Genomic DNA, 12,585 nt, shown 5'->3' with positions numbered 1-12,585 from the left:
AGGTATGTCCTGGCCTATTGTACGTGTGGGCACCCAACCTATCCGAGGATGTCCTCCCATTTGCTGCCCTTAAATTGAATTCAAGGCTCAGGGAGTATAACTGGAGCGCCACTTCTGACCACCTTCTAATCGGTGGGATTTCCAGTACCGGAATCCCCAACCTGGTATCCTCCTCGTCTTGGTCGAGGGAGACGTCCGAGCCCAAGGGCTCGAACGTACAATTCATATCACCAGCAACCAATGTACGAGACTTATATGGGGTATTATTTAGCAAGGTCTCGAGGAGAGATATGACAGGAGACTTTCTCCCGCCCACGGTTCCCCGGGCATAAACATTATAAACATTTAGGACAATTCTTTTCAGCCTTCCTACTTGGACCGATTAATTTAATTAAACATTAAATCCCTCTTGTTATTGACAGTACGTGAAAGTGACAAAATCTGCTAAATGTTGTACTCCATAAAATCGAGTTTGGTATAAGACATTGATACCTGGTTAGGGCAGTGACATTAAAAAATCCTATTTTCTGTGGTCCTTCGAAGGGTACTCTGTAGTCAACTGTAAATAACTGGAAATAACTCTTCTTGCCTCATTGTAATTTTCTTCTTCATCGCTGGCTTATTTTTCCTATGTCTCCCTGAGTGATTGGTCTCTTTTGTCGTCTTTTATGTTTCTCTTTGATGAAGTGCACAGCATGCCCTACCTTCTGTGCCATCGGGCTCGGCCTGCTCCTCGCGCTGTTTCTGCTTGAACTTCATGTTTCCATGGTGCATGACTGCTCCTGTCAGCTTGTAGATGGCGATCTTCTCATCCTGGTTGAATCCCAGGATATCGATGGCACTCTGGCATGAAATAAGGGGGAGTATTTTATGACTGTGATCTTCTACTCAATGGAATATATTGTTATTTTTACACCTCGTGTTTGTAGTGACTGAGGGTGAAGAGACATGGTGGTTAATAGTTATTGTCACTCACATCAGTAGCCAGCAGCTCCTCTTCGTCATCGATGCTCTTCACCGCAATCTCACCTTGGCTGATGGTTGGGAAGTCATATGGGTTGGTGGTAATGAGCAGCATTTCTGTTGAGGAATAATTCAGGCAGTGAAATGGTACAGTATCACACTGCTTAGCACACATGCAGAACTAATCTATCCCAAATAGTTCTGTCTCCTTTGCAAAATTGTTTTAAGTGGTGCTTAAGAAGTGGGCAAAAGCAGGATATGAGCTAAGAATGGGTGGATGCTCTGTCTAGTTTTTATTTTGCATTAAAGGTGGGAATCCGATACCTCTTGACAGCAGCCAATGTGTCCCCGGGCCACTGGCAAGAGAGCGTTGGAAGACATGCCTTCCTTTGGGCAGGTAATCCAACTGTCTTTTTTTCTGGTCATGACTACCCTGAAAGACACAGCTGTTGTGAACATAAAAAAAAATACAAAGATTTTCACCCATCGTCCCTTTGCCCCACCCTGGAAAAAAATAGAAATGTTGTTTCACAGAAAAAACACCGCTTTCGTAGGTTGTTTTGTAAGGTTCTGTTAACCAAAAAGCGCTGTCTGCCCCCCCTCCCCAGTGACATGGAGACCAGGCTGGTATCACATTTTCACCGAAATTGATCCCACCACACCGCTGGAGTACGCCTGCCGAAGACTCCCTACACTGTGGGTGGGAAAGGCAACACTTTGTGTTGTTAAAAAAATAAAAAACAAGGGGGGATATGTACAATGAAGTGGCGGAGCGTGTCGCTAGCCTCCTGGGCTTAACGACACGCTCCACCACTTCGGAAACGCAAGGCTGCACCATATTTACAAGAATGTGGTGCAGGCTTGCGTTTCCCCCTGCGATGGCACTAAGTTTAACAACTTAGCGCCAACGCATGTACCCTTGCACCATGGTCCCCTTCCTGCACATAAACAATCCTAAAATGCCATTTTGTAACTTTCATGTGTGCTGCTTCATGCAGCACACATGATAGTTAGAAAATTGCATTTTTTTTAAAGTTATGTTTATGTATTAGAAGGGGCACCTTGCTGTACATAAACAAACCATGGCATTTTGCTTTTTCCCTGTGTGCTGCACAAGGCAGCACACATGGAAAAAGCAAAATCGAGGAAAAATAATTCATTTCTTCTCGATTCGCCACCTTAAGACCAGGATTATCCTGGTCTTAATTTTGGCGCTGCCTCCTATGTAAGCCAACCTTGTACATAGGGGGCAGCTTCAAATACAATGGGTGTTGCGGTGGAACGCCCACAGCAAGACCCACTGAATGCCCCTTTCACGCTAAACATACTTTGAAAAGGATCCTTATGTACAAGGCAGCATTAAGCCACGTTAAGTGGATTAACGCTTCTTTGTACATAAGGCAAGGCCCCTATCGCCACAGGAACATCACAAAAAGTGATAGGGGATAGGGGCTTCTTCATATGCCCCAAGGTGTCTTTTTTAAATCTAATATTTCACAAATACAAATTCATAGCAAAAAACACCATTTTCTAATTTTTGTTTTTAAGGTTAAATATACAGCTGTGTTTACTGCACATTAATTATTTATTAACATTATGCACCTGCAGACCTATACACCAGGTGCACAGTTCACCAAGTGCTTTATTTTAGTAATAGCATTCTTCCACCATGGGCGGTCACAATAAGTAAACCACGAGGGCCCACCTCATTGGTGATGGGCTGCCTTGCTACATGTCCACCTATGCAATCCTGTGCTAGGGCAGGCAGAAGTACCCCATTTCTAAGAAGAACACACTTGCATAAGAGGGCTTGTTCCTATCTGAAGGTGCCACTGGAGGATTTCACTTATGCTTTTGGGGTTTCCGAAGGCACCAGTAACGCGCTTTCCGTAACACGTGTTTCTGGGAGCCACACTGCAAGGGTGACCCTTTGTCTGCCAGTCCAGCCTTGGCACAGACTGTGCAAATGAGAATCGAGGCCCATGTTGTCCTTCATTTGTCCTGCATGCATCAGAAACATCAAAGTATTGTCTATGTTCCTCTATTTTACTGGCCAAGGGGCACTGACGCACACTGTGTGCTGCTATGACATCTTATTCTTCTTTTAAGACACTGCTGACGTAGAAGGCAGAGACCTGGTCTATGATCCATTTCTGAAACCTACCCACAAGCTCTGGCTTCTTGTTGGTCATGATCTGGTAGAAGATGTGGTAGCTCCTCTCAGCTGAGAGCTGGAATGTGACTCTGGACTTTTCTAGCAGGTCTGTAAAAGAGACAAAAAGAAAATTTGCACATATGTATAATTTATTGGTGTCATTTGAATTTTTAGAGCCCTATTCATGAATAAGGTCATAAATCTAAGAAAGAGTAAATGTGAGGCGGTCTCTCCAAAGTACATCAATATATTCAAAGGGTTTAAAGCAGGCCTTACATGTCTCAATATCTGCAGACGCCAGTTTTCCTGTGGTTCCGAAATGGATTCTGATAAATTTACCCTAAACAATAAATAGACAGTTTAGTGACTTCAGGCTTTCCCAAGGAAGCAATGGACAAGTGAACTGGGAAAAAGAAACAAGCTGTGCTTACAAAGCGAGATGAGTTGTCATTCCTCACAGTCTTGGCGTTGCCGAAGGCTTCCAGCAGCGGGTTGGCCTGGATGATTTGATCTTCCAGAGTTCCCTGAAAAAATCAAGGTTTCAATTGGAATGAGCTCCTCTGACATAATATATGTCACTAACTGCACCTTGTACAGGGATTTCAAAAATTAATTGAGTAAACAAACCTGCATCTTGTTGGCCATGGCAGGGCCCTCCTTTTTCTTGTCACCAGCAACAGCAATTGTTGCAAAGTACTGGATGACGCGCTTGGTGTTCACAGTCTTCCCTGCACCAGATTCTCCACTTTAAATAAAATCAGAACAATCAATTGCTCATGTACATAGACCATGGTGCACCACAAAACATGTGCTTCTTGCAAAGGACTTTTTTAGAAATGTGTGATTTACTTACGTAATCAGGACTGACTGGTTTTCACGATCTGTTGGTCGAATATTTGAAGGTAATAGATAAGTAAATGTCATTGTACAGCAAAAGAAGATAGATCCATTAACAAGAATAAAAGAATCAAACTTTACCTGTCAACATGAACTGATAGGCGTTATCAGAGATGGAGAAAATGTGAGGTGGGGCTTCCTGGCGCTTCTTGCCTCTGTAGGCTGCGACCACCTCAGCGTTGTACACCGGCAACCACTTGTAGGGGTTCACAGTGGCACAGAAGAGGCCGGAGTATGTCTGAGAGGAAAGTGGTATTGATTAGAAATTTGCAATGATCATAATATTTGAATAATCAATCATGGCAAGAAGAGTTTCATCAGTACACACGTACACATGTCCATACCTACATGGATGGAGCTTGCCTAGCATGTGTTGTGTCTCTATTTTGGTTTTGTGGCCACCATGTTTTCCAAAGCTTTGCTTTGCTAGTGATCTCTGCAGTGGTTGTATTCATCTTCCGGTGCCATTGGGGCTAGTCAAGTTCAAAGTGGCACACACAGGTCTTACCATGGTGGGTTTCAGTTTCCTTTCAAGTTGTATTTAATGTTCTGCTCTATATCCTTCCATATTGTCATCTTTCCTTCAAGTTGACGTCCTTGCTCAGTTGGTCCCATACACTTCCTGCAGCCAAGAACCTTCCCTTGCATAAGGGATGTCCACATTATTTGGCTTCATGTGCATAGCGGCCGCTCCAGTACCACACCGTTTCTTCTCATGGTTTCTTCTGTTTCTCAGTTTGTTTTTATTGTTAAGGTGTCTGATGATATACATGTTTCAGTGAGCCACCAGGGTTATTACAGATCAAGCAGCACAGCTAGTACTAAGGGATGCTCTTCTGACAGTACCCGCATGTTTATTTGGGTAACGAGTTACAATTTCATAAGGAAATAGGTGATTGATATAGACAGGGCATTTATGTTTTATTACAGCTGAATAAAGCTGGTCATTTCTGGAAGCAGTGGGACATAGAGAGTGGCTCTAGGTTCTGCAGAAGAAACACACCCACGATGGTCACACACCTGTGGCAGTGGTGGCAGAATGAAAATCAGAGGCTGGTGCTTCTGCCACCAGGCGCTCACTGCAAGGAGCGACGACTGGCATAAAGCGAGGATCCAGAAAAGTCAGGGTAGATACTGAGAAAGACCATTGCTCCTGGAAATCAATGAAGAGCCTTTTTATTATCAACATCTTTGACCTGCCCAGGGTCTCTCTTGTCACTTACAGCACTAACATGTAACTAACCTTACTGGGCCCCACAGTTGATTGTTATCAATGAGTGGGTATCATCTGACAGGGAGTAACCAGCCTATAGTATGGATAGAGAGGCTATGCCCAATGGGAATCATGAGGCCCTGCTGTATGCCCCGGGTGGGGGGGGGGGGGGGGGGGGTGGGGGGTTCATGCAGGCTTTACCGGCCCACACAGCAACGGTTCTACAATGATGGTTTGCAGCTAATAAGTACTTAGGGTGGCATCACCGCCTGACAGCGATGACGCCACTGTGGGTGGGTAACCTGCTTGGGGAGGTGGCCGGATTGGAGGGGTTTACGGGATGGAAAGCCTTGGGTATCGATCATCTGGGCGACATATGGAGGGGTACAGCGCCACTACCATTTGAGGACTTACGAACCGAATTTCGGCTTACGCCTGCGCAGGCATTTCCCCATATGCGGCTTACATATGCACTGCACAGACACATTAAGAAAGGAGCGATCATACCAGACTACTCCCCACTAGAGGATTGTCTACTGGCAGATCCCATACTGGACAAGGCGATCTCAAGAATATATAAAAAATTAATTCACAATGCGCCGAACCCCCTGACACTCCTACGTGCAGCTTGGGAGTCCAATGTGGGTACTCTTGAGGACGAGGAATGGACCGATGCATTGCAGAGGCCTAGAGAAATAGCGATCAGGTCTAGATTTTGGCTGATACAACTCAGAATTCTACATCGCTCGTACTATCCTCGCACACTATTGCACAAATGGGGCAAAGAACAGTAAGCATACTGCGTAAGGGGATGCCAAGCTGACGGGTCATTCTTTCATATACTTTGGGATATACTTTGGGACTGCCCAGTGGTCGCGTGCTACTGGCAAGGTGTGGCGGCAATAATGTCCGTGGTAACGGGAGTAGAGATACCTATGGAGGCCAAGGGACTCCTACTGATGCTAAAGGGTGAAGAAGACTGGCCTAGGCACACAAGAATCTGGCATGTCCTCGCAGCCGGAGTGGCCAAACTCAACATTGCACGCAAATGGGGGTCATGCGTCTCCCCCACTGTGAAAGAATGGGAGGCAGACCTTGATTGGTGCTACCAGGTTGAAAAAGTGATATATGATAGCAGGGGATGTAAGAAAAAATGTGATAAAATATGGTCCCCCTGGGAGACATATAGAAACTTAGAAGGGATAATGCCCGCGTACGAGCCAGGGGAAAAAGGTGAACTTTCTGTATAGAGGCAATTCCGAGTCTAGACTGTTTGTCCTAACTATGGTTAATGATATCCTGACAAAACTGGGGTGTATTTTAAATGTGATGCTGGCTATGAAAAATTCTTTAGAAACCAATGTATTGAAATGGTTAATTATGTATGCTTGTAATGCATTGTAAGAGATATTGGAAGCCTGTTTAATAAAAAAGTTTTTTGTTTTTTTAAATGTAACTAACCTAAGTTGTACAGCACATGATTCATATTCCAAATCAGTTTAAGAAAGATTTGATTATTACACGAGAAGATACTCTCATTGGTCACATCCGTAATCACTCTTTCTGCTCTTCAATGTACACAAAATTGGCTTTCCAAGTTGGGCGGATGGTGAAGAATGAAAAGTAACTGTTTCCTGAAATAAATGGATCCTGCTCACATAGTCCACTACTTACGTAGATCATCCAGGCTGCGTATCGCTCGGCGAGGTTATACAGCACGGAAGCTTCATTCAGGTGGGTCATGATGACCATGTCTTCAATCTTGTCGAATTTGGGAGGATTCTGAGGGTAGACTTGGTCCTCTTTAACTGTTACAGTCTGGGAAGAGACAATGACACTCAAGGTTAGTTCTGGGTGCAACATAACGTTACACTCAGTTTCAATATCTTTCATAATAGTTGTTGTTTTACCCTTCCATCGTTAGTCTTGACGGTGACTTTGCCACCCTCTCGTGCAGTGATCATTCCCTTGACATAAAGTTCTTTCTCGTCGTCCACATAACAGCTGTTTTTGGCATCAAACGGCCTGTTCTGGGCTTCCAGGCGCTCCTTTTCAGACTTGCGCAAGTATTGAGCAGCCTCCCCAAAGACTGCCATTTCCGCGTCCGACGACATGGCTACCGACTGTTACTAGTGAGATACGAAAGAAGGTTTGTATCATTGGAAACAATCCTTTTTTTTTTTTAAACAATCTTTATTGAATTTTTAAGACATGACCCTAGACCCCCACCCCCCACCCGACAGGTTACAGGCTTTACGGTTGGTTTGCATAAACATACATTTTTACAGAAATAAATACAGCTTCATTTGATCTTAGTTATACAGCATCTTGAATCCAGGTTCTTAGTGGATCCCAAATAGCTAGGCCTTTCTTTTTTTTATTCAGACCCTTACATTTATAGATTGCAATTTCAAAGCTATAGGTAGCAAGTAGACGAGCCCGCCATTGATGGAATGAGGGTGGTTGTGGATCTAACCAGGCCGATGCAAGACAAATTCTCAATATTGACATTGAAATAAATATAAATCCCCTTGTTCTAATCGGTCGGGAATCCTCCACGACACCCAAAACTATTTCTGCATTTGTTATTTCAATATCTTTTTTAATAATTTTTGAAAGGAAGATCGAGATATCCTGTCTAATAGCAGAGAGTTCATTACAAGTAGCAAACATATGCATTAGGTCCGCTTCGAGAAACGCACATCTTGGACATTTCGTCCCCTTTCCATGGCTCCATTTTGATATTTTTTTGGGGGTGTAATATAGCTGAAAGAAAGTCTTGTAATATTGAGCCTGTAATTTTGTTGAAATTAAAATTGATTGCGAAAGATTGAATGCCATCCGAATTGAGTTGTTAGAAATATCTAATTTATCCTGCCAAATCTGAAAATGTTTGTCAAGATCATCAGGCAGATTAGTGATTAAGTTATTGTATATTTCACCAATTTTAATTATATTATTCTTTATAATGGTATCTATAATTGGTATTTTCTGGAAAGCTGAATTACCGCCCCCTTTTTTCATCAAAAAATCTCTAACCTGCAAATATTTATAAAAATCACGATGGTCTAATTGGAATTTGTTCTTTAGTATTTCGAATGTATTAAGCCCAGATATATTAAAGAGTAAGCCAAGTTTTATAATTCCTAATGTAACCCAGCGTTTCATACATGAATCTGTAAAAATTGTGGGGAGGTTTTGATTACCATCAATTGTAGTGTAGTATGAAAATCTACCAATCCCCAATAATTTACGTAAGTTACACCATACAGTGTAAATTCCTTTAAGGGTTTTGAACCTAACCTTTTTAAAGTGACAGTCGTAGGTCAAACGCCATAGATGATCTCCCGAAGCGGTCCCCAAGATAAGTTCTTGTGGGGTGGAAATTCTACCTGCAAAATTCAGAGATGGATTTGGGATTAGGAGCTTTCTGCAATAATTGAGTGTACAAGCCCACCAATATACCTTAGAGTTAGGCAAGGCGAGACCACCTCTATCTTTTGGTAAATTAATGAATTTCATTGCTCTTCGTGATCTACTGTATCCCCAAATAAAGCTAGAAAATATATGATCCAGTTCTTTAAAAATATGTTGGTCAAAAATTAAGCAGATGCTTCTAAAAAAATATAAGAATTTAGGAAAAAATACCATTTTTATTAAATTACTCCTTCCAATAATTGTTAGATGTAAATTATGTAATCTCCTCAGTGATGAGCTTGTTTGTTTCAAAAGTGGTTTCAAATTTAAATTAACTAGATTGTTAAGATTAGCTGTCATGTTTACCCCCAAATAGATTGCATTTTCAACAATCCTTTCATCAGCACAATTAATTTGATTATTAATAACTATCTGAGTTTTATTTTCATTTAATTTATAACCTGAGATTTCGCCAAAGTGTTTAGCCTCTGTTTCAATTAAATGTATTGCATTGGTGGGATTGGTTGTGGTTAGGGCAATATCATCAGCATATGCTAATGTTTTTGTGTCCCCATGAGGCGTTCTCACCGGTGTTATTGCGACATTTGATTCTAGTTTCCGAATAAAAGGGTCTATGTATATAGCGAAAAGCAAAGGAGAGCAGGGACAACCCTGCCTTGTTCCTCTTGTTATTTTAAAATTTTCTGATGTATCACCATTGATCATCACAGCTGCTTCTGGATTAAGATACATCATACGAATTGCATTGATGAAGGTTTCCCCTATTCCACACTTTGACATAGCTGTCCATAGATATTGCCAGGAGACCCTATCGAACGCTTTTTCAGCGTCTAGTAATATCAGTGCCATAGGGTCTCCTGTCACCTCGGTAATGTCAAAGAGTGTGATAACCCTCTGTATATGATCGATGGTAGATCTGCCAGGAACAAATCCATGTTGCCGACCTGAAATGATTTTATGTATAAGTGGGGCAATCCGACTGGCAAGTAATTTAGAGTAGATTTTGGAATCGTTGTTGATTAGGGTTATTGGGCGATAAGCCCCTAGTTCAGTTGGGTCTTTATTTTTCTTAGGAAATACAATTATTTTCGCTAGTGCCCAGGATCCTGGTGGCCGTCCGCCATTAAAGACCTGGGTCATCAACATTGTAAGTATCCCTTTTAACTGTTTGCTAAATCTAGCATAAAATTCGGAGGGGATTCCATCAAACCCACTTGCTTTGCCCGGGGGAAGACTATTAATAGATAGCAATATTTCGATCCATTGCGGAGCCTCAGCTAGACTATTTCTGTCGGATTCGGTAAGCTCAGTCCATATAACCGTATCCAGGTAATCATCAATTTGGGATTGGTTTTTGCAAGTTTCTGTATAGAGATCCGAATAGTATCTTTTAAAGCAGTCTCTTATTTCTCTAGGATCTTGAATGAGGCCTTTAATCGGATCGTTAATTTCTTTAATGTTACTATCGGTTTGTTCTTGTCTAGCCCGAATTGCAAGATGATGACCAATATTTTCCCCCATCTCATAGATTTTTTGTTTATAATGGGTAGCTTTCCTAGCTGCTTTATTAGAGAACACTTCTATTATTAAATTTTTGGAAATGGCTACATCCCTGATTGCCTTTTCAATATTATTATTATCCTGGATAGCCTTAATAAGTTCTTCTTCTTTTTCGGCTAATTCATTTTGTAGATTTTTTAGTTTTTGCTTTTCTTCTAGGTTATTTTTAATAGAGAATCTCAGAGTTTCTCCTCTAATACCCGCCTTGAGGGTATCCCAAACAATTTCAAGTGATGCGCTGCCAAGATTATTTTCTAGAAATTCGGGAATCCATTTCTCTATAACTTTACAATATTCTGCATTTAACAGAAGTGCCCTTTCAAAAGTCCACCGATTGTGTTTAGATTCTATTTTACAGGTGTCAAGACAAATAGTTAAAGGGTTGTGATCGGACAACACTTTGGGTAGTCGATCAATGGAGCTATGTATTGCTAAATCATGTGAAGCAAATATGTAATCCAATCTTGCAAATTTGAGATGTGGGTTTGAGAAGAAGGTGTAGCCTGGATTATTTGGGTTCTTCAATTGCCAACAGTCAGATAAACCATGTGTATGACATAGTTCATCAAGTGCACTGAAAACTTTCGGTTTTCGACCTACATACTTAAACTTATTGCACCCCAATGCCCAGTTTTGAGGAAGATTTAAGTTAAAATCGCCACAAATAATCAAAGGTAATGGCCAGTGGGCCAGTTCGTTAGATAAGAATTCTAAAGGTCCTGGGTCGTCATCAACACACCCATATACTGAGCAGATGGTTAATTTTTTCCCCATACCATATTTGCATTCAGTGATTGCCCAACGCCCAAATTTGTCTGCTATTGATTTGCCAAATTGGAGACCCCCACTACGGGCTAAAATTGCCACTCCCCGTGTTTTGTTGCTCTGAGTTGTCGCCGTGATCACTTTGTATCCAAGAGTTTTTAAGACTGGAATTTGTGACCTTTCGATATGGGTTTCCTGGAGACAGACGATGTCTGCCCCAATTGAGCTAAGACATACAGCTGTTCTCTGTCTTTTATTTGGGTCATTTAGGCCACATATATTAATGGTTAGGATTTTAATTTTACTCATTTTGAAGCGTTTAAGAGTATTGGTTTAACAGTCCAAATCGTTACGTCTGTATTCCCTCCCTGTCTTGCTTCCCCCCCGCACCCCGTAAAACAAATGAAAACTGAATGTGTATATGTAGGAAAAAAAACCTGTGTCCCATTCCCCACCCCCGGTTCCCACCCCCCAGTTCCCTTAAGTGAGGCTACCCGGTTCAGGCTGAGCCGGGTTGTGGGCATCATTGTAATCAGGGTACAACAGACAACGGCTGACCTGATTTATATATCATTGCTATGTAGATTTCTGTACACCTCTCCTACTAATCGTTTATCCCATATTTTTAATTAACCTTCCCCATATGTCTAGCTAAGTTTGGGTTAGAAAGTTCAAAGCGGTTGCAGTTATTTGTTAAGTTTGTTTTTTTGCTAGAGTGGAGATTTCTCTTAAGTATACTTCAGCTTGGATCTCACTGGTAAAGCTTCTTGTGTTGCCTTTAAAGATAATCTTTAGTCGTGCAGGATTCTGCAGATAAACAGTAGCCCCAATCTTTTCAAACGGTGTGAATAGTTGTCTCATCCTCCACCTTCTTTCGACCGTAGTATGGGCAAAATCTGGTCTGCAGAAGAACGCAAAGTCTTTGAATTCTCTCTTTTTTGTTGGGCGTGCAAGATCAAAAACAGCTTCGCGTAACAGAAAATTTCCGAAATTAACAAGGAACGCTCGAGGGTATTGTGTTGAGTTCTGCATTCGTTTGGGGGGTATCAAAGGAAAACGATGAGCCCGATGTATTTCTTTGTTAAAGTCCCACATTTGTAATTCCGGAAAGGATTCTTTTAGTAATGTAATTATAAACCCCCGTGGATCATGTCCCTCGGAGTTCTCAGGAATCCCAAGAAATCGTAGGTTATTTCGTCTGGCTCTGTTTTCTTGATCTTCCACCTTTGTCATTAGATCTTTGATTATACCATCTTGTTCTTTCCCAAGCGTTTGTAGAGTAGAGACATCTTTCTCAAGGTTTTCGGTACGAGTTTCCACGGAGGCCATTCTGTCTGAGATCTCTAGACAAGTTTCTCCAACTTTTTGTATTGCACCTTGTAGTTGTTGGATGGCTGTATGATTTTTCTTGTTATCATGTTTGACCTCTTCATGAAAGTTCTTGATTGATTTCAGGACATCGCGCAGAGAAAGTTCCGGTTGATTTCGGTTGTCGTCGTTTATCTCGGTCTGAGATATCATAGATTTTCGCATTGGTTTTTGCCAAGCCTCCCCCTTGGGACTTGGATTGATGTTGTATTCTTGTGGTAGGATA

General features: G+C 41.8%; 1 protein-coding gene across 1 annotated transcript in view; it reads right to left on the bottom strand.

The window, feature by feature from the left end:
* The window catches only part of LOC146797035 (myosin-4-like), a 76,031-nt gene that overhangs the window by 50,567 nt on the left and 12,879 nt on the right, over positions 1-12,585 (bottom strand). Inside the window, exons 2-11 of the mRNA XM_085629642.1 lie at positions 7,139-7,357; positions 6,903-7,046; positions 4,097-4,253; positions 3,972-3,999; positions 3,746-3,863; positions 3,550-3,642; positions 3,395-3,458; positions 3,128-3,226; positions 977-1,080; positions 705-843 (exon numbers count right to left, since the gene is read on the bottom strand). Of these exons, the coding sequence (XP_085485768.1) occupies positions 705-843; positions 977-1,080; positions 3,128-3,226; positions 3,395-3,458; positions 3,550-3,642; positions 3,746-3,863; positions 3,972-3,999; positions 4,097-4,253; positions 6,903-7,046; positions 7,139-7,342 (1,150 nt within the window). The 5' untranslated portion in view covers positions 7,343-7,357. The remainder of the gene's footprint in view (positions 1-704; positions 844-976; positions 1,081-3,127; positions 3,227-3,394; positions 3,459-3,549; positions 3,643-3,745; positions 3,864-3,971; positions 4,000-4,096; positions 4,254-6,902; positions 7,047-7,138; positions 7,358-12,585) is intronic.

The sequence above is a fragment of the Triturus cristatus genome, chromosome 10 (genome assembly GCF_964204655.1).
Source record: "Triturus cristatus chromosome 10, aTriCri1.1, whole genome shotgun sequence".
NCBI lineage: Eukaryota > Metazoa > Chordata > Amphibia > Caudata > Salamandridae > Triturus > Triturus cristatus.
The sequence above is the reverse complement of the archived record's forward strand: the minus strand, read 5'-3'. Positions and strand labels throughout refer to the sequence as shown.